General features: G+C 34.7%; 1 protein-coding gene across 1 annotated transcript; it reads right to left on the bottom strand.

Annotated features, from left to right (window-relative positions):
* Nucleotides 1-1039: 1039 nt before the first annotated feature.
* Nucleotides 1040-19660, bottom strand: LOC148942688 (replication protein A 70 kDa DNA-binding subunit-like). The gene is made up of 4 exons (XM_089102331.1): nucleotides 19627-19660; nucleotides 12469-12659; nucleotides 6798-6894; nucleotides 1040-2539 (listed from the first exon to the last, which is right to left on the bottom strand). The coding sequence occupies exons 1-4, from the start codon at nucleotides 19658-19660 to the stop codon at nucleotides 2019-2021; spliced, it is 843 nt and encodes a 280-aa protein (XP_088958457.1). The 3' UTR covers nucleotides 1040-2018.
* Nucleotides 19661-22094: the final 2434 nt, after the last annotated feature.

Raw genomic sequence — 22094 nt, 5'->3', positions numbered from 1 at the left:
TTCTTTTCTTGCAAAATCGTTCCATTACTAACACCATAATAAATACAAGCTGAGTTTTTGGAATTCCTGTTTTTAGTTATGATTTTAGATATTTATGTCGTCTACCGCCATTATAATGCTTCTAAAATTGTTGGTACACATTCTTACGTTTTTAACATAAATAGTTGGATGGATTGATTCCATCTGTGTTGCCCGGTCTTGAAATGGGTCACAATTTACATTTAAAGTGCAGAGGAGGGGGGTAAAAAGCTAAAAGTTCACTATACGATTGCGTTAAATTGTAGATGCAAAGGCAGTATGATCTAAAAAGTTAATTAACCTAAAATCTATGGAGACTCCATGAAAACACTCAAAGAAGGAGCCTAAGCCAGAGAGTAGGCATAAAGCTGTGGCGAATTTATAATATGCTATATAGTAGTGGTAGACAGAAAACAAAATTTTGATTGTATTAAATACTTTGGAAAAGACTGGTATGCAGCTAATTGGTTAATATGAAGATATATATATATATATATATATATATATATATATATATATATATATATATATATATATATATATATATATATATATATATATATATATATATATATATATACAATCATATGTTTGGTTCTTAACTTTACCTAAGTGGGTTGTCCCTTAATTTTTTGTACCTCCTCTCCCCCCCCCCCAAAAAAAAAATAAATTATAAAATTATAATTTAGTAACTGAAGCTTAAAATAAGAACTGGTGAAAAATCAGCTTATGTTTTTCCATGTTCATTTCTAGGCCAAAACATTAAATTGGACAAGGGCAAGACGTATATTTTGATTTAAATTCATCAAATAAACTTCGGCACAGCAAAAATTATGGTAGTGTTATTTTTCTTTGAAGTTCTATATGGTAAAACAAGTGTAACCAAATAGATGCGCCATGCACGAAGGTGCCGAGAACCCATTGGAGAGGAATTATGTTTTGAGAAAATAAGCCCTAAGGATTGCAATCGTAGAATGCGATTGCAAAATCAACAATAGAGAAATCAGACAACAGTTTTCAGAAAAGATGTATTTAAAATAAAGAAGTTTGCTTATAAGACTTTACATTGAACGTTTGCAAATTTGGCTGAATGTTAATCAATCACAGCTGTTTAAACCACAAGGCATATCAGTAAAATCAAACGATTGTTTAACGTTAAACCGTTTAAACAATTGTTTAATATTAAGAAAAATCAAATCAATATTAAAGAAAAAGAGCAACAATAGAATACAGGGAAGCAAGAGCAGCATCAATATAAAAACTTTGCAAACGGTAAAGTATAAAAAATAAAGGCAAGAAAAATCAAGGGAAAGCCAGAAAAATGTAACACTCTAATCCGGGTAGGTTGAGTGTGTTTAAGAAGTTGAATTATCATTTCTTATTATCTTAGAATAATAATAAAGATATTTAATCATATTTTGTATTTATTAGAACAGAAAGGGCTGTATTTATAACGGAAAATTGAGATAAAGTATTAATTAGTCTGATGTTTGGGACAAAATTCATACAGATTAAAAAAAAAAAATTACAATAAAATTATGGAGCAAAACTGAATTTCCCATTTCGTTGGATAAATTTTGAGAATAAAATTAAATAATATTTCTCATAAAAGCCCAGAAACTTGAAGTAAATAACTAAGTTAATCTAAATAAGTAAAAAAGAATCTATGCAACTGCAAATACTGGTAAAATAAAGAAGAAAAAATTATATCAAACATTAGGACAGTCATTAGACTTTATCTTCTTTTTATTCTAACACAAAAAACAAAAAAAACAACAAATGGATTGAATATACACAAAAAGAACAGTGTTTACTTTTTAAAATTATATTCTACATACTAGCCTTTTCTTATTTTAAACATTAACAAAGGGAAAAAAGATCCGGCATTCCACAAAGATGTTTCCCAAGGTAAAGAAACGCAAATAATGGTGAATCAGGTCCTAATTTTCAATTTTAAACTTAAGAAGAAAAGAAATTGAAATATTTAAAATTTTAGAGGATTATTGAGATATTAACCGAAGAAAAACTTCTGAAAAGTCAGTAACTACACCAATAACATCTACAAGTGAACGTACATCCATTGTCTCAATTTCGCATATGGGAACAAAATCAAAATCAAGGGTCGGCACAGCTTTGGCAATCGTCATTTCACAAAGGCTTATTTTTGTCTGGGGAAGAAATCTCAGCTGATATTGATGTTTAACACGCTTTACTTTAAATCCACTTATATAGTAAGCTTCATTAAAGTCTAACATTTTGTAGAAACGATCAACATTTCCACCATAAACTTTAGCTTTCATTTTACCACTTGCATCTAAGAGAAGGATACTGAATTCTTTTAAATCCCCTCCTTCTTTTTCTTCTTGGAAACGTGTTATTATTTCACATTTACTAATCACCCTTGCTATAACGGTCTGCGGACATGTACTTGGCCTAAGCGCAGCAACAGGAAATGTAAAGCCAAAATGACCTTGATGAAAAGCTGATTCGTCAAAAATACACCCTTGAGGTTGTGATTTGTCTGAAAGTAAAAAAAAAACAATACTTAAAAGTGATTTAGCAAATTTAAACAATGACAATTAAGGTTATTTGACTTCTAACAGAAACAGACAGCATAAATATTTTAATAGTTAAGAACGATAATCAGCTCACTAATAACCACGAGAAGCCCTAATAAACGAAGGTAACAGTTCAAGCCAAAACAAAAATGGCGAGATGGAGAAAAAATAATTAGAAGCCATGAAGAAGGATCATACTTCATTTGTCGATAATGGCATAATTTCGAAGTATCACATATTTCTAATTAAACTACAATGGAATCGTTTTGTAATTCCTCAGAAAATGTAATTGGATTGGAATCGTAGTCGGCTATTTCGGGCAATTGACTTGTCAATTATGCCACTTGGAAATATTTCATCTAAATTATGTTTTTAGTTTACTTCAAGGCTGGTGTCCTTGCAATTTAAATTAATTTTAAGACTAAGTTCAACCCTTTATATTATTTGAAAATTTACCAAAGATATTGCAGCATTTACATTGTTAGGACACAGAATCAGACTGATCCAATAAGCATTTGGATTAGTCAAACATGGTCAGGTAAGAAATCAATACCCTCAGTCGTTCTTAAAAAATAGCAGATCCTCTATTGATATAATCAAGGCATTAGTTTGATTTATGCAAGAAGCAAATTACTTGATGTATAATGACATTTTAATGATAAAAATGTCGACATTTTTAGACTAAGAGATGCTCTATGTAAACTTCGAAGGGATAGACCAAAAACTGAAGTTTGTAGAGCCTTATTCACTGTCCCAACTATTTTTCACAGGAAAGTACCCAGATTCACTTAAAAATAGGAGGACGAAAAGGTGGATGATTAAAATGGATGGACGTAGATGAAAATTAGAGGGACAATACTAAATGTCCATCCCCAATATATTTCTATGGCTCTTCGGTAATGTTGTTCAAATCACTTGGCTGAAACTCAGCCCAATTTACTCTATAAACATCCATTTCATTCGATCTTCTTACTGATCATACTGTAAAGCTAGAGGCATACAAATGATCCAGCCACCCCCCCCCCCCAACGCCATTTTTTGTTTAACATGTCGTTTTTAAAAAAGATAACGATCGTGTTTTGTTTTGAAATTTATTTTTAATGAAGATAGTGTGTGAATTTAATTCCAAAATTATAATCAAATAATAGCATGTAACATTTTTAGCAAAAATACAAGTGAGCTATGATAGCGTAATATTATGACAGAATTCCGTAAATTGTTGAAATTGCACTGCTTTGAATTTGTTGTGCTGCTATCAGTCGTCAAAGCTTTTATTTTTTCAGGGATGTCTAACATTGCACGCATGTGTGACCACTTCGATCTTTTATGTAGAGTTACTGAGGCCGAGTGAACAAGCTCCTTAGGTCTTCTTTTCATCTTCTGTCCTTATTTTAATTGAATATTTGTTTGTAATGCTGTGTTGTGTTTAGTCCCTTCCAAGCTCTAGCCAATGTGCATTGTTCTGATGTAAACTTTTGTATATATACGTATAAATATATAAATATATAAATATATATATATATATATATATATATATATATATATATATATATATTATATATATATATATATATATATATATATATATATATATATATATATATATATATATATATATATATATATATATATATATATATATATATATATATATATATATATATATATATATATATATATATATATATATATATATATATATATATTTATATATTCATTAATTACCGTCACAGATGCCACCCCTTCTAAGTGCTTTCATGAAGCACACAAACCTCTAATAAGTCTCTCCAAGAAGTCATTGTAACCAGGTCGGGACTGTCAGTCTTCGATCTTATTCCCTAAGCACCTTTTAGTAATATGAATTTATCTGGAGTAAAGGGGTTCAGTGAGTCTAATACAACGCTACAAGCTACTCCATCCAAGCTTACAACATGAGTTTATGTTAGTACCCTTTTACTAAAAGTATTTTAAAACATACACCACTACATCAATACAGTACTAAGTGCTACTTAATCCCAATTTTAAACAAAGCTTCAGTACTTAGTTTATTATTTCATCACACATTTAAAAATTTTTACAATACATGTGCAAACAGTAGGGAGGGGTCGTTATCAAAGGGATAGAAGCTTTTGTTGTTCAAAAATTTGTATCCGATTTCTGATTCTCCAGAGGAGACTCATTGGACAGTCTATAGGAGGAGAGGGGAAGGAGGCTCATTTCTTAAAATTTTTATTACATGACCTTCTATCAACATCAAGGCACGACCTGCTTTTCACTTGTCCCCAAATGAATAATCGAAAAGCACAAATTTTGGAACTCTATTATCTTTCGTCTGTAGAATGTCACCTAGTCGTCATAGCTTTTCTGTTATTATAGCCTTAGTAAGAGGGAACGAACCGCATCTTTCATGCACCTTATTGTGTGATATAGGGTCAGTCGAACCATAGCTATGACCATCCTTAGGGGATTTCTCTGGAAGACATTTCAAAAGTCTTCCTCGGCCATTAGGATACTTATGCTTCACAGACACGCTTGATCACTGTCATTACTGCACGTACAAATATCCTAATCTTACTCTGGTTAGAAAACTGGATACACGTAGCGCTTTTTCATTTAGTTTGATATATACTTCAACATCCTCCAAAGTTTCACCTTTATACCATTGGCCTTTTCGAATACAACCAGAATCAAACATCATCCTTTTCCTAATTATAAATCTTGCCTCTAAATAATGGGGACAAATTGCATAATCTACAATCCTTGGTCCAGGGCTTTGAAAGTATGGTATTCTTGGAGGAATAGCTATTAGACCAATTGACTTAACCGACTTAAAAACAAACTGATGTCAGATTCTAATTGAGTTAATAAGTATATTATTTTATGCTTACTAGATATTTGCATTCTTCAACTGTTCTTGTAAAAAAAGGAAAAGAGCAGGTCCTTAGCTTTGTTCCAACACATAATATTTAATAAATAACTAGACAGTCATTTAGATGTCACTGGTGTATCAGAAGATGAAAAATTCGACCTTGGTGGATTAATACACGATAAATGACCAAGAGCATTTTAGACAACGCAAGCCAAGTTTTGACATCCAAATTTGGCATAAAAATACAATAAAATATCTTTATGGCTGGTTAATTTTTTTCATATTCTCCAATTGGATAGCTATAACAAGGAAACTGTCTTCGAATAAATACAACCGAACGTTCAAATTACGGTTGCTAAAACAGAATAGTTTTCAGAATAAAATATCCCTCATAACAGTCAATTTAGGGAGAATACAAGAATGGTACAATTTTGTTGTAATACATTATTTACACTCTTCAATTATAATATTTTTCAAGACCTGAAAATCAAAATACATGGCTGTTGCAGGATAAAAGAAAAATTAGCAAAGGAGACACCATTAGATAAAATTGGTGACTAAACAAAGAAAAATGGACACCCCAACTTTTTTTTTCACCTCCTCCCCCAGACGCTTCTCACAGAATGAGTCGCTGTAGAAGCTTGAATGGAGTCCCATTAGATTGCAAACTGACAGTTCTAGAGGCCGTTTAGGGGCTAAACATGATATGAGAGCAACCAGCCTTCCTGCCTTTATTGCCCTCCTCCTCCAGTCCACCTTTAAACTGTTAATTTTAGTGGTCAAGTTTAATGGTTAGGAGAAAATTTACAAAAACTAAGGGATTACTTGTTTATTTAAGGTTACTTTCCTGTATGAGAGCGAAACATCTCAGGATAGAAATCTAATTAAATTGATTTTCTTTAGCATAAATCAAAACTGCTCTACATTACACATTAATACTATTTCATCAGTTTACACTTATTCTCGGAAACCAGCGTCAATATCGATTACAATTTGGAATCTATTGAAGGAGAAGTATATGTCAGTCTCAAGGCGGAAATTCACGAAAAATTAGGGAAGGGTGGCAATATTATTATTATTATTATTTTTTTAATGAAACACTGTAAAAAATGTCATGTAAAGGGAAGGATGGGAGGAAAAAACAATGGCTTAGTCAGTTCCCCCCTCCCCACACACACAAAACTGGCACCCATGCCGTCGCTAACAATATTCACATAATACGAATCCTTGGAAATGGACAAAGTATAATTTTAATATTTTTTCACAAACAGAAAAAGAGTACAAGGTTTTAGATAATTACTTATATCTACATAATTACATGTAGTTATAATTACATGGTTGTAGATAATTACCTTCTGAAATCCAGAACGTACTTAGAACTGTTGGCTTATGAGTCCATTTTCCTAGTGTTTTGTCTTTAAAAGCCTTTTCCACGGCCCTCTTCGCAGTCTAGAAAATGGAAAACATATTTTGAATGAAAACCATAGGAACACTATTAAAACACTATAGACTAATTAGAAATTTCGTCCAATTTAATGTGTGGTCAGTAGTTCATTTTATTTTAATTACTTTGGGACTCAGATACATAACTTCTATGCGATTCCGGCCCTACGGCAACTGATATTGAACCCTAGATGTCATATTGCCGAGTATAGATCAGTCTACTTTGGAACCAGTGGGTTTAATTTTGTACTCTCCTTTGAGAAAATGAATATTTGGATTGATAAATATCAAACCAGTAGATACACAATATAATACTCAGCAGTCACTGGGTAAACATCGTCCAAAAAATATTTCAGGGGAACTACACGATGATAAAACTTATAGTATTTGGATAACGATATAGTTCTTTGTTATAAAAATTTTGATTCGTTGCATATCAACACCGGTATATCTTTTGGCAATACTTTTTGGATTACAATAGGATTGACTGTTGACTACCGTTTATAATAAGAATTGAAATTTGAAATTGATTAAAAAACGAGTTATATAGGAATTAGTAAAGACTTAATCTTCGGCGGTTGTTTGTTTTAGGTTCTTGAAATTAATCCTGCCTCAAAAATTAATTTATCCTTGGAATGTCCATTGAAGGAGGAGCAAGTGCTCAATTTTTAGAACAAATTAATTTTAAGTTGGACCTGATGTCTCGCTTGACTGAGACAATGGAGAAAACACTCCCTGAAGTTCTAACTAAAGTTGATTCAATTGACAGCAAGTTAACTGCCATAAGAAAGAAATTGACAATAAATGCGCAAGCTAATGAAGAGACAAAAAAGAGAAATCGAGGAATTAAGAAAGTATTTAAGCACAGCTAGTCAACACTAGGATACTCTAGCTAGAAGAAGAACTAAGAAGGTCAAATTTCTTGCCCCCCTAAGGATCTTCTCCCACTTTATTGTTCTTTTATTCGGCCAATAATAGAGTTTGCTTGTTCAATGTGGCATTTTGATCTTTCTTCAGAGCATATTTATAAGATTGAAAATGTCCAAAAACGAGAACTTAGAATCATAAATGGTGAAGGGAAGGTTCCATATCATTATCTACTAGGTCATTTCAAGCTCACCACGTTGGCCGAGAGAAGGAACCTCCTATGACTTCGTTTCGGTACCAGACCCTGTCTGTTCCTCGATTACGTTCCATCACCCCCAAACCCTACCTTCCCGCCCGCAGCAGACCGTCCCGTATAAAATCCCAAAAAGTCCCCAAACTGACTCCAAACCCCCCTAAACATGAAAGATATCGGAAGAGTTTATTTCCAAGTTTTGTTGTGTTATACGATAGCCAGGAAAATTAGTTTTTAACTTTATTGTTATCTTTTTTTTTCTTTTTGACTTTTTAGCTAAATTTTTGACTCATTATATTTTTTTATGTATTTTCATTACTTTTATTGTTTTCTATTTTGTTTTTATTTTTGAATTTCCAATATATATATATATATATATATATATATATATATATATATATATATATATATATATATATATATATATATATATATATATATATATATATATATATATATATATATATATATATATGGAGTGCCTTTGAGATATATACGGTGTTTGTTTTTGGAAGTAAAATTCAAATTCGGCAAACATGCTGTGAAAGAAATTTTTAAAACAAAATTCAATTGTATAAACCACATTGTTTTCGCTCCTCAACAGAAATGCCAAAGCTGTGTTCGGATAATATACTTGTGGTTGGGAAGGGACAATTTGGCAAGGGTGCAGAGGTGAGTGAGTTTAGCTTTGCCTCCTCGAGGCTTATTCAGAAGTTATGGTATCAGCTACTACTTTTTGCTTTATAATTACCTCAGTACCTTCAACAGCTTCAGATTCCTTTCTCTGTTTGGTACGTAACAAAAGTGACCCATCCAATTTGGTTTGGGTCAGCTGAGGTTTAATCACGTCTTTCTTCTCAATATCTATTTTCAGGCAATTTCTGGCTTCTTCCCACATCTTGTCAGTAGCATGCTTCTTACACTTAGCGTCTTAATTTTTTTCTTGTAATGACTTTCTGAGTCTCTATAGTTTACTTGTTAGAAGAAAGTTCAGCCAGCATTTGCTTTGCTTTTTCTGCAAGCTTCCTTCGTTCCTTTTAACTCTTTTTTTTTTACAGCTCTCTCCGGTTCTTGGGAAATATTCGTAAATTTTTCGTACAGATTGTGCAAGTCTTATTATAACTTCAGTTAAAGGACATTTTGGGCTTTCTCACAAAATATGCGAAGACCATCCATTACGAACAGCCGAGTGTCCAATTTTCGCTCACTCATTGTTCACTGAAAGTCTTTTTGAACAAAGAAAAGCCTCTTTTGACGCTAGCTGAGCCATGCAAAATAATGGGCGTGTAATTCAAAACCAGATTTGAGTATTTTCCATCCTCAATTGCTCTGTTTTATTTTTAATAATTCCTTCGGCTCTGACTGAAACATAGTGATGTACACCAGTTTAAAAATTATTTAAAAGAAATCACAATCTGATCTGGTGTAGGAAACAGTAACTTTCCAAATTTAAAAAAGATTCATCACTTAAAGAGTTCGGTTCAAAACATAATTTGCAGCTGAAGTGAAGTACTTATGGACATGCTATAAGAAATACGGTTTTGACCATTCATCGCCAACTACGAGACAGGATTACACTTAGTCACTTATCACAGTGTCAACTAGGGGCAGGAAATTCTATCCATCTTCAAAGGGTTTCAGATCCAAGTCAACCCTTAGTTCTCGAACAGCTTCAGGTCTGAAAATGCGTCCAGCAAGAGTCAAAACATGATCCCACAACTACGGATGCACTTCATGGATTTAGTGGTTCTTCACGCTGCAGCTTCCGAGAAAAATAAGTTAAAAGTTCAGAGCTGTCTATTAGGAACTGACATTCTGCTTTCAAAGTCGACCGTATGAGCAGTTTTAAAATAACTTTGTAAGCACGGGATTATATCAACCCTGCGTTCTTCTCAGGAGTCAAGACGGTAAAATACTAAACTAGGGCCGGCCATTCCTCTACTACTCTAGCGACAGCAGGAGCAATCGACCGCCAAGGGGTTGGTAAATATTTTTTAAGACTCAACTTGGGAACGCAAGTATTCGCTTGGATTTTTCTATATTTTCCGGATTCTCAATCTGGGAAGGCCAGTCACAGAAAAAAAAGTAGTAGAATTTTATGATCTATTCTGAGCAAGTTTTACCAAATTCACTAAGACCCTTTGTACAAGCATTGTGCACAAGGTGAATTCTACACGTCCCAACATCCAGTAGTCCTGTATTCTTAGTTAACATCGGTTTTTCACGATCGAGAAGCCCAAACATCCTTTTGTTGACATTAGGTTCATCACTACTCACTGTAAACACTTTCGAAAAGGACAAGTTCAATGGACAAGTTTAAGCTTGGAGCAATATGCGATAAGGCACCACATAGATTAACAATCTAATACTAAAAGTTACAACATTAATTTGATGGACATATGGCAAACTATCCGTTGCATCTGCCACCACTCTAAGTGACGCATCAAATTAATACTTATACCATAGAATCCCATTAAGAATACCTCTGCAAAGAGGGTTCATCCGATCTTATAGCTTCCCTCGTTCGAGATATGGCACCCTTGTCCCATATGGCCTTTTGATCTGGCGCATCGAGACCATCCCATGACTCGTTAAAGTCTAGGGTATAAATAAGGCAGTTTTACTTTTATTTTGGATGGTGGAGGGAGGGGGGGGGGTGCTCAGGTTCTTTCTAGAAATTCTAAAAGAAAATTTCGAGACTCCAAAATTTGATTGAGTAAAAAGTGAATGACAGTTACCCGACCAGGGTTTCTTATAGTTGAGTATTTTTTAGCATTAACTTTTTGAAACTTTATTGAATTTTGGTTACTATGGTCAGAGGTTCATTCTCTACTAAAACTGCAGCTAACACTGAAATAATGATAAAAGGATTGAGAACGTATGGGTACTCATCCATGGCTGCTTCGATGAAGCTATTAGTCCATTAACAGCAATCTAAGAAAAGAAAAATCCAAGAAATGGAAAAATCCCGGTAGCTTAAGGGACTCCAGTGGCAAAGGGCATCAGACCTTTTCAACCATCATTATCAAAAGGCTTGGATTCTGTGGCCTTAAAATTTTTTTACAGTCTTCAGGTCCCTAAAGGTTACTAACACACTACAAAGGCTTCTTGACTGAAGTGTTAACATGGCTAAATCTTGCAAAAAGAGACTTTTAGGGACTTGAGTACCTTCACTCCACTGCTGTTTGTCAATGAGACAGAACTACGAGACACTACATTACGCTCCACGGTGCTGCATACCCTGCACTGCCACTGATGAGTCTGCCAAAAAATTTGTCAAGTCTACAACTGTGTTAAAAATCTAGAAATTCTTCCCCAGGGTTTGCAGTTAAATGCCCTGAGAATGTTTTATACTGAGCAAGGGTTTTCTCGCAATCTCAGGCAGAGCGCCATCCAATATTGTGATGAACCTGTAGAAAATAGGGTCGAGGGGGCTCGTGTGCCACACTGCTGGATATATAAGAGGACTTCAGACTGTAATCGTTTTGCAGGTCATAGCAAGGAAGGACACGCTTTTCTTCTTGAACAGCTGTATATTTATTGGATTTTCCTGGAGATTCTTCGATGCATTCTCTAATGCACGTTTTGTGCCAAAACCGCATTTGGATTTTTAAAGTGGCACATGGATTGACTTGTTTTGGATGTCAAGTTTCAGCAGCTGGACATGCATTTTCATCTTCTCAAATTCTTCTTTTTAAACAAAGCATGACAGAAAGCAAGAATGACACCAATTGGTGCATCCGTCTGGAAATTTCTCCAAAAAGAAGTTCAGCTGTCTAGCAACAAATACAAAAAACTAGAGCTTAGTGCGAAAGAGAGTCAGCTGTGGCTTCCTTGACTTTTTTTTTTGGGAGTTTCGGGTGGCTGGGGACATAATGTTTTACAGAGGGCCATACTTTCATTGTCTGCTCTATAAATTCCGAATTAATATCTCAATAAATTTATATAAATATCCGGGCATCCACACCAAGACAAAAAAGAAGGAAAGAAAGAAACAAGTAAAGCGAAAGTATCACCTGATAGTCTTCTGAGAGTTTCTCGGTGACAGAATAAAGACGAATGTTTTGCACTGCTTCTGGAATATAGGTATTTTTTTTTAATTTATCTAAACGTTTTAAACAAAAAAGAAAGAAGAAAGAATCCGAAGCTATGCAAAAAACTACCGATTATAAAAAACCCTTATACACTGTTTGTAATGCGTAAAAAATACAAACAGAGATAAAAAAATTCAATAAACTATCTAGTAATAACTAGAAACCTAGTTACATTTACATTTCCATTTACAATTGGGAACCCATTTCCTTTTACATTTGAGAATATTAATAAATAAAGAAAAAATGAAAAATAAGAAAACACAAAAAAACGTATATAGCTATTCTAATAAATTTGTAGATAGTCACGCTGTGAAAAAAGAAGAAAGAAAGAAAAAAGGAAAAAGACAAGCAAAGAGAAAGAATTACTTGGTATTCCTTTGCAAGCTTTTTGGCATCAAAATAAAGATGGGCGCCTCTCACCCGTTCGGATATTAGGGGACCCAGCTTTTCAGTTATGATTTTGAATTTTTGAAACAACAGAAATCTCGACAATTTCGATGGGTTTCCATCCACAAGTTTTCCCGTTTTACCGCTGATGAACTCAGGACTTTGCCAACCTAAAAAAAAAAAAAAAAAAAAAAAAAAAAAAAAAAGCTGTTCAAATAACTGGATGAGTAAACTAAAAAGTGAGAAGAGAAGAAACGTAGACAGGAAGAAGGAGAAAATTGAGTGAATATTGTAACGTTTTCCCTTAAAGTAACATAAACGGAGAAACAAAATCTTATTGTTGAAATTAACATAAACAACCAAATAAACAAGTAATGAAAGAGAAGAAAAAAACAAGCATAAGGTAGGGAAAATATTTCACAACAAATATAACGCAACCATCACTCCAAAGAAAAACTATACATGTAATACAACAAAACCAGGACTTAACTCCACGTCGAAACAACCCTGTTTTATGGCTATTTTCATACAGCCATTGAAACCTATTGCGTCATGTGTGCTTTACTGAAAACAGATTATTAAACTAATAACAGAAAAAAATCACAGTGAAATAAAATCTAGAATTGCAGAAATTCCCGGAGTTAGTATCATTATGCACCAAATATTCAGTTTATTTTTCTTAGTTCTTTCCAAGGACTGTTCAAGACGCATATAGTTTTCAATAATGCACAGATTGCGTGAAGGGGCTGTAGACTTTAATTGCTAGGGGAGGGGGAATGGGACAGTAGACAAACTTCTGTATGCAGTGATTTTTGCTTGATTTAAGTTTGACTTGAATACTCAATTTCATTTTTGATCCTTTCAAGATTTGTTTACTGATATAACTATTATCTCTCCCTTTCCGATGATTGTTTATTTAATTGCTGTTCGTTTTAGGTTTCACTTATTCTTTAGCAGTAATTTCCAGTCGGTTGAACTTAAGTTATCATATAAAGTAACTTTTTTTAGTTTTAAGAATATCATGGTTGTTTACTTTTCTTTATCAAACTTTTTTTTCGGAAAGTATTTCATTAATTCCAGAAAACAACAAAATTCAAATATATTTTTCCAAATTCGTGGTTAATCTAGATGTGACCACTGGATCGACTAATATCCAAATCACATTTTGAGAATGTGATAAACCTGGGTAGAGTTTAAGCAAGAGATATAGAAGAAAATGAAAAAGTTTGTTACACCTTGGATGTGAAGGAAGATTTAATCCGTGAGGAAGAAATAGTGGCAGTTCTAAAAAATTAAAATATATTAAGGCCCCAAGTGGGGATAGTGTGGTAGGTGAATTACTTAAATATGGTGGTTATGAGGCAAGTCATAAGTTATTGAAGATTATGAACATGATTTTTGAAAAAGGAGAAGTACTTAGCGATCGTAGGAAAACCCTAATAAAACCCCTATATATAAAATGTGATAAGAGTGAGTGTGGTAATTATAAAGATATTAGCCTGATTTTATAGGTAGAAAATTACTTAGTTTGATGATACTTTTTAGACTTAAAGATGCTGTAGAAAAGGTTTTAAGAGATGAAGAGTGTGATTTAAGGAATGTTAGAGGATGTTTCGGCCACATTTTCACTCTTAAATCGATAATTGAGAAGTGCCTGAGTTATCAAACACCTTTAACCGTCAGTTTTATAGATTATGAGTAAGCGTTAGATTCAGCTGATAGAAGACCTCTAGCAAAGGTCTTAACCTTGAACAGTATACCAGACAATTTCCTTAACAAGATTAGTGATATATACGAGAATAAGATTAGGCATAAAATACAATCAGAAGCTGGTTTCGTATTAGATCAGGAGTTACACATGTTTGTGTTCTATCCCCTTTTATATTGATCATTTTGATGGACTTCATATTAAGAAGCACAGCAAAGGCAATGGGAGAACATGGAAATCAAATCGGGAAGTAAACTCTACTGAACTTAGATTATGCTGATGATTTAAGCGTTCTAGAAGAAAGTGTGAGCAAAATGAAGAAGCTTTTGGAGGTTTTTGAATACAGGGTACTAGAATAGGTTTGGAAATTAATGTTAAGAGGACAAAGTCGCTAAGAGTACATATAAGTAAAGATGACAAGGTGACGTCTTGTAACGAAAAGATCGATCAAGTGGACAGTTTCACTTACCTAAGTAGCATTGTTAGTAAAGACGGTGGATGCAGTGAAGATGTCAAAAGTAACGTAGCCAAGACACAGGGTGTTTTTTCACAGTTGAAAAAGTTTGGAAGAATAGGAAGATGAGTCTGCAAACCATGAATAGAATATTGGAAGCTACAGCGGTCAGTGTTGATGACAAAAGTCAGGTAGGCTTTTGAAACATGGGCACTCCGAAAAACGGAGGAATATTTGCTAGAAATTTTCCACGAGAATTACCTTTGGCTATGGATTGTTTTGGATGCCCGACTGACTGACCGTAATTCAAACAGCAAGCTGTATACAGACAGGGTTCAATCCCGCTCTCTAGGGCTATAATGAGAAAAGGAATGAGATGGCTAGGGCACGTTGTGCGGATGTAGGATGACACATTGCCAAATATTGTCCTTTTTGGCCAACCGTCTAGAGCTAAACAAAAATAAACAAAAAATCGCGAAGAAAGGAAACGAGGACAATTAACAGCCAGTGAAAAAATTGAAAAATTATGCAAATATATTTCAATTTTTTCACTGGCTGTTAATTGTCCTCGTTTCCTTTCTTCGCGATTTTTTGTTTATCATGATTAGCCAGTGTGGTCTCAGAAATTATCTAAACAAAAAGTAGGTCGTTCACGGTTGAGATGGGAGGATAACATGAAGAAAACTTTAAGAGAAATGGGAACATCCCATGAGAGTGTAAAGAGGGAAGCGTTGTGTAGACTCGGATGGAGGAGAAGTGGGCGTAGCTGTTTAGGCCTCAGGTGACTTGGTGCTGCGATTAGTTGTTAGTAGTTAGTGGTACTACTATATAGGATTTTCGCCAAAGCTTTTCAATTGGCTGAATTAAACACTTCTCATAAATATTTTATTGAGCTAAGGACTAAAGGGGTCTGATGACTCAAGCACTTCACAGTCAATTCTAACATAAAATTTAAAACGATTTTTGAAGAAAACGGCTAAATGAGGTAAAATCACCATTTATACTTGATTCAAGAATAATTATTGTTTTTTTTCTACTAGTGTTATTGGTAAAAAATTATTAAAAAACGGATAAAAATCCTTCAGAGATATTAATGCCGGAAACAGGGCGTTGAATTGACGTTCCAGTTCCTTTTTTCATAGGGACATGTAGCAAACTTATCGCAAAACCTTGCTGCGGCTAGGATCGATACATGGGCACAGTAAAATCAAACAGGCAACAAATCAAAGAGTGATGAAAAACTTAAGACCCATGGCTAATTGAACTAAATCCAAGGCAAATAATCTTAATGAGAGGCAAGGCTGGAATAATTTTTTTTTTAGATAAATCTAAGAAAATATGCATTTACAACAAACTTTTTAGGCAAGAAAACCAAACTTTTTTTTTTGATCGTTCACAGAAGTCCATTCTGGCAAATCCAAGAAAGTTCAGTAGAAAACGTGAGAAATACGTAGAAAGTAAGTAAGTAAGTAGATTCAAAAACTTGGAAATAGGATTGTCAAAACGTAAGCATTTTACTTCAAAAATAAGCAGAAGTGAAAACAGTGCTAAGGACGAAGAACCGGCAGAACCACAATAAAGGTAATATATAGTAGCAAAAAGTCCTATACTCTCCATTGAATTTTATTTTACATAGATCTATAGCCACGCAAGCTTCATGATCCCACTTTCACGCACGCGCAATGAGAAATGTTTTCGATGGAAAACCAAGTAGCAACTGAAAATGTGGCTCTGACGTATCTGCTTATGCTGACGTACTGCTCTGACGGACAAATAATGCGCTATGAAATGTGTGTCATATTTGGAGAAACATTTTGCTACAGTATATTACCTTTACTGTGGGCAGAACTAATATTGCAACTAATCTTCGTCATTAGCAACCAAGGGAAACATTTCTTTTTCAGGATGCTGATTCCGTGTTTTAAATAAAATTGAGGTGTATTTGGAAGAAACGACGGTAGCGATTATTATACTTTTAAGCAGGTTTAAAAAGCGAATCGATCGTCTTTTTATTTAGAACTTTCGGGTGAAGTATGCTATGTAACATCCAATTCTAATTCCAAAAGCCTCAAATAGTTACTCACTTCAGCGCCCCTGCGATGTTCCAGTAGCCAGTAAGTGAGAAGATTTATCAGACTTTTTTTTTTTGGTAATTAATGTTTGCCTTTGAAATGAAAGTAAATAGATTAAATTATTAAGGAATTATCCTTGTATTTGGATGATTTTTTTTTCACTCAGTAGTTTTCTCAAACATCTTTTATTTTCACTCGCAAAGGTGGCAAAGGGGAAGGGAGTATTCAAGGAAGGGATTTTAAAAAACTATTAACATACAGCTTTTTGATTCTTGAGATTTGAATTGTAGACCCTACATGGCTGCAACTGCAAACCTTTACACTCGAGAAATGATGCTTGAAATAACATTTTGGTGCCATTAGGCATTTTTTTTGAAGTTGTCATAACGAAATTATAGAAAACCTGTTGATGTGAATGTTAACTTTCAAATGACCTTGAACGGTTCTCTATCATATTCTAGTGCCCTATTAGTGCTGGAGAAATAAAACAGACAAAGGAAGACTTGTCAGCGTTTCCAGTTTTTTTTAAAAATTCTTGTAAAATTATTTCGGCAATCAACTTCAACGATTAAACTGAATTTAAGTAATAGCTATCAAGCTATCATTTATAAAGCTAACGCTTTAAGCTTGATTTGCATGTTCAATTCAAGTTCTACTCGTTTTAGGATTTATTTGTTCATTTATATCAAAATCTAAAATTTGTTCGCTATGATTGCTTGTTTAATTTCTGTTCGTTTGGGGTTTTATTTATTCTTTAACAATCAGAAGATCCTTTTTTTCGTTTTAAGCTCGATTTACATATTCAATTTAACTTAATATGGTACCTTCAATTTAATATGGTACCTGTTGTATGTTTGTTTTTTTTATGATTGTTCATATAATTTCGGTTCGTTTTAGGTTTCATTTATTCTTTAACAGGGCCTTCACCTATGGGGGGCCCTCCCCCTCGATGTTATGGTCACCGGCGGAAAAAATAAGTCAGTAAAATTGTGAAGTGAAGCGCTATGATTTTTCCGACGCCGCTAAAATTCTTTGTTCGGTTAAATAAAGACCCAGAAAATTCTGACATGTCATCTACAGAAAGTTTGAACTTCGTCGGTAAATGCAGCAATTTTTACTGACTCCTGCCGTGAGTTTGTAGATGGTACCACAATTTTCCATTTGGTAAATAAAGAGCATTAAAATAGTGACATGATATGTACCGAAATATCTATCTCGGTCCGTAAATGCAGCGGTTTTACTTACTCGTGCAGTGATTTTACGTATTGTATTAGAAACGAACATTCTGCTAATTATTGACAAAAACAGTCGGTAAATACCACCAGCCAGTCGATAAAATCACTTACTCCCAAATCACTTTGAACAAAACGAGTACATAAAAATTTTGGTCGTATGAATTTGGGGGGAAAGAGAGTGTGGGGGGGGGGGACTAGTTGCCCTCCAATAGCTTTCAAGTCTTAAAACCTTAAATAATGTCTTTTTCAGGTTACAGGTTAGACGAGGTTACCAACCACCCCTTACACAAAAGCCTCATATGCCCCCATGGCAAAATATTCGAAACTTGTCCCACAGCTCTGGGGGTTTATGTCGACCCCGGAGTTTTCCTTATATGAACCTTGAAGTGTTTTCAACAAAAAACCTATCTCAAAATTTTGATCTGAGACATCTGGGAGAAAGGACTTGGGAGGGAGCTAGTTACCCACCAGTCCCTTTTGACTCTTTAAATGGGCACTAAAACTTTTGATTTCCAATTGAATGAGCTCCCTCTAAAGTCTATACGACCATCCCTTCCATGAAAACATTTTGTGCAACCGGGGCATATCTTACAATACCTGTCCCTGGGTTCTGGGGTTTTTTCGACCCTGGAGAATCTGTTATCTGATCTTTGAACTATTTTTAACAAAAGAGCTATCTCAAAATTTTTATCAGGTGAAATTTTGGAAAAAAGGTGTTGTGAGGGGCAAGTTGCGCTCCTATCACAGTTGACTCTATAAAAAGGCACTAGAACTTACAATTTCCTATCGAATGATTCCCCAACAACGTTTATGCAACCACATCTTTCTCATTAACTGCTCAGAAATTTTCTTCAAAATAGTTTAGGTGTTTCAGTACAGTTTCGTTGACAAAAGATGAATTATTGTTGACTAAAAACAAAACTTAAATTGACAGAGAGAAAGAGATAGAGAGAAAGAGTGAGAGAGAGGAAGAGAGAGAGAGAGAGATAGAGAAAGAGAGAGAGAGACGGACAGAAGAAGAGAGAAAGAGAGAGAGAGAGAGAGAGAGAGAGAGAGAGAGAGAGAGAGAGAGAGAGAGAGAGATAGAGAGAGAGAGAGAGAGAGAGAGAGAGAGAGAGAGAGAGAGAGAGAGAGAGAAGAGAGAAAGAGAGAATGAGAGAGAGAGAAAAAATAGAAAGGAAGAGTGAGAGAAAAAAGAGAGAGAGAGAGAGAGAGAGAGAGAGAGAGAGAGAGAGAGAGAGAGAGAGAAAGAGATAAAGAAAGAAGAGAGAAAGAGAGAGAAAGAGTGAGTGAGTGAGTGAGAGAGAGAGAGAGAGAGAGAGAGAGAGAGAGAGAGAGAGAGAGCGAGAGAGAGAGAGAGAGAGAGAGTGACTACAAACCTGTTTACATATCCAAATAAGTTTGAAAAGTCAAAAGCAGGATTGCTATCCTGACCAATTATAACGCTTGTCAGATAGATTGGTTGAAACATCAGTGATAAAAGTGCCCCTTGAATTCCAACCACATTGAGTCTAGCAAGCTTATCTGAACATGACATCGTTAGCAATCTTCTTTTGCCCTAGAAAAAAAATAGTCAGTTTTTTTTCTTTACTAGTGTTCTTTTTTTTTTACTTTTTATCTTTAGTATTTGTCTTGCATTTTTTTATTACTTAGTTTATGATTTTGTACCTTTAAACTGGGCAAACAAAACCCATTCATTCATTGTCATCAACAACAAGAAGAACAATAGGGAATTCTTTTCGCAAGGCAGTGGAATTCTATATTTAAACAAATAGTTCAACACTATGTCCAAGGACCTAACCTGACAAGTATGTGTCCAATAAGAGAGTCATGCATACTCCTGCCATTTACCCGTGCCCCAGCCATTTAAACATTTGCCTTTCATTTACTTGGACTATCTGTCTTGGTTTTTCTCTGTCTACAATTACCCAGCGTCTTGATGCAACCTATTGCAACATACCTGATAATTTCAATTCAAAATCAACGGACTTTGAATTTAAGGGGAGGGTCGATAGATACTGGGGAAGGAGAGTCAGATGTATGGGGAAGATGAAAAGGATATTTATCAGTTTTTGGAGAATTGCAAGGAACTGGCAATTCTGAGAAATGAGTGTTTTTCGTTAGTGTTGACAGATAAAAGGCGGGATGAAGGGATTGCGGAATCACGAGTTAAAATAATAGGCAGCGCGCTAGCGCCGCCTAAGTAATGAACGATGTGGGCACAATGTGTTTTTTTTTCTCCACCCAGGCACTTTGTATTGATGGAGTTGTCGTAGAAACTTCGAAAAGGGCTCATTCGATTGGAAATTGGAGTAGCTAGTAATCTTTTTAATAGTCAAAAATGATTGGAGGGTAATTAGCCCCCCCCCACGCCCATCATTCCCCCAAACACATCCAATCAAAATTTTGAGATAGCAATTTTGTTCAGCGGAGTAGATTTCCAGATAGAAAATGTATTTTTGAGGAGGACACTCCCCCACAACCCTCGGGGCAAGGGTTTTAAGTTGTGGCCTGGGGGCATATAAGGTTTTTTATAGAAGGCGATGTCGTAAAAATTCAAACAGGTTAATTCGAATGGAAATTCAAAGGGCTAGTACCCTTTTTAATAGTCGAAATTGATTAGTGAGCAACTAGCCCCCCCCCCAGACGCCCACCATTCCCCCAAACACATCTAATCAAAATTTTGAGATTGCCTTTTTGTTCAGCGTAGTAAATTTCCAGATAGAAAATATATTTTTGAGGACATTCCCCCACAACCCTCGGGGCAAGGGTTTTAAGTTATGGCCTGGGGCATATAAGATTTTTATAGAAGGAGTTGTCGTAAAAACTTAAAACAGGCTCACTCGTATGGAATTTCAAAAGGCCAGTGCCCTTTTTAATAGTCAAAAGTGATTAGTGGGCAACCAGTCCCCCCCTCGACGCCCACCATTCCCCCAAACACATCTAATAAAAATTTTTATATTGTCTTTTTGTTCAGCATAGTTGATTTTCAGATAGAAAATATATTTTTGAGGAGATCACTCCCCCACAACCCTAAGAGCAAGGGTTATAAGTTATGCCCTGGGGGCATGTAAGGTTTTTATTGAAATCTTTGTCGTAGAAACTTGAAAAAGGGCTCATTTCATTTGAAATTCAAAGGGCTAGTACCGTTTTAATGGTCGAAAGTGATTTGAGGGCAACTAGTCCCCCTCTCACTCCCACCTTTTCCCAAAGTATATCCAATCTAAATTTTTTGATAGCCATTTTATTCAACGTAGTTGAAAGTTTTGGAAATTAGGTCTTAAAGGATGACAACCCCTCCTCCCACGGCCCTCAGGGCAAGTGTTGTAAGTTATGCCCTTGGGACATACAGAGTTTTTATTGAAAGCGTTCAATTATTGAACGCTTTTTATTGAATGATTAATCGTGTGAATAATTTTCTCCCCCCTGATATCCTTGTCACCCTTTATTACTCTTTTATTTACCCATATATCTCATACTGCGGATCTGTTTGGGGGAACACTTATCCTTCAGTTACCAATAAATTAAAAACTGCCCAAAACCGTGCCATCAAAGCAGTTTTTCGGCTGCCCCGACTATATCCCACTCATGACTTGTTCTCTGATTTTGGTATTATTCCTTTTGAACAAATTATTAAAAAATTAAATTTATCCATTGCATACTACACTTACCATAAAAACATTCCTTCAAAATTGTTATCTTATTTTACTAGCAATAATTCTGAATGGCTCTGTCTCAATCCATTTAACCGCTCCTTTATTGTCCCCAAGTGTGTCTCTGGATCCGCCCAGCGATCTCCCATTTATAAATCTATACTTCAAAGGAATATAATACCCTCCAGTGTCGAGCTATCCACGAGGTTTCGCACGCTGTATAACAATGTTACTAAACTTTGATATTATAAATCTCTAAATTTTTAATCAATTTGCTTTAATTTACCCGTGTTTTCTCTTTTTTTCTGTTTTTTTTTTTTTTTTTTTATCTCTTGTTCATTTTCAATTTTTTGTTGTTATGGTCCTCAACAAGTTCGCTTCCAGGATCCATATTATTATTGGTGTTATGTTTCATATTGTTTTTATTTCAATAAATTGAATTGAATTGAAGTGGAGACAATCTCTTGGCATATTCAGTGGGGC

Source organism: Artemia sp. Qi Xiang Cuo, chromosome 16 (assembly GCF_049724085.1).
Source record: "Artemia sp. Qi Xiang Cuo chromosome 16, ASM4972408v1, whole genome shotgun sequence".
Lineage (NCBI taxonomy): Eukaryota > Metazoa > Arthropoda > Branchiopoda > Anostraca > Artemiidae > Artemia > Artemia sp. Qi Xiang Cuo.
This window is presented reverse-complemented; position numbering and strand designations above follow the sequence as displayed.

Excerpts from the sequence above, each read along its gene's own strand:
- LOC148942688 (XM_089102331.1), bottom strand. The coding sequence starts at position 19,660 with ATGAATGAATGGGTTTTGTTTGCCCAGTTTAAAG. Across the intron at positions 6,895-12,468 it reads AGCTTGCAAAGGAATACCAA|ACTGCGAAGAGGGCCGTGGA; the intron begins GTAATTCTTTCT and ends TCCATTTTCTAG. Across the intron at positions 2,540-6,797 it reads TACGTTCTGGATTTCAGAAG|ACAAATCACAACCTCAAGGG; the intron begins GTAATTATCTAC and ends TTTTACTTTCAG.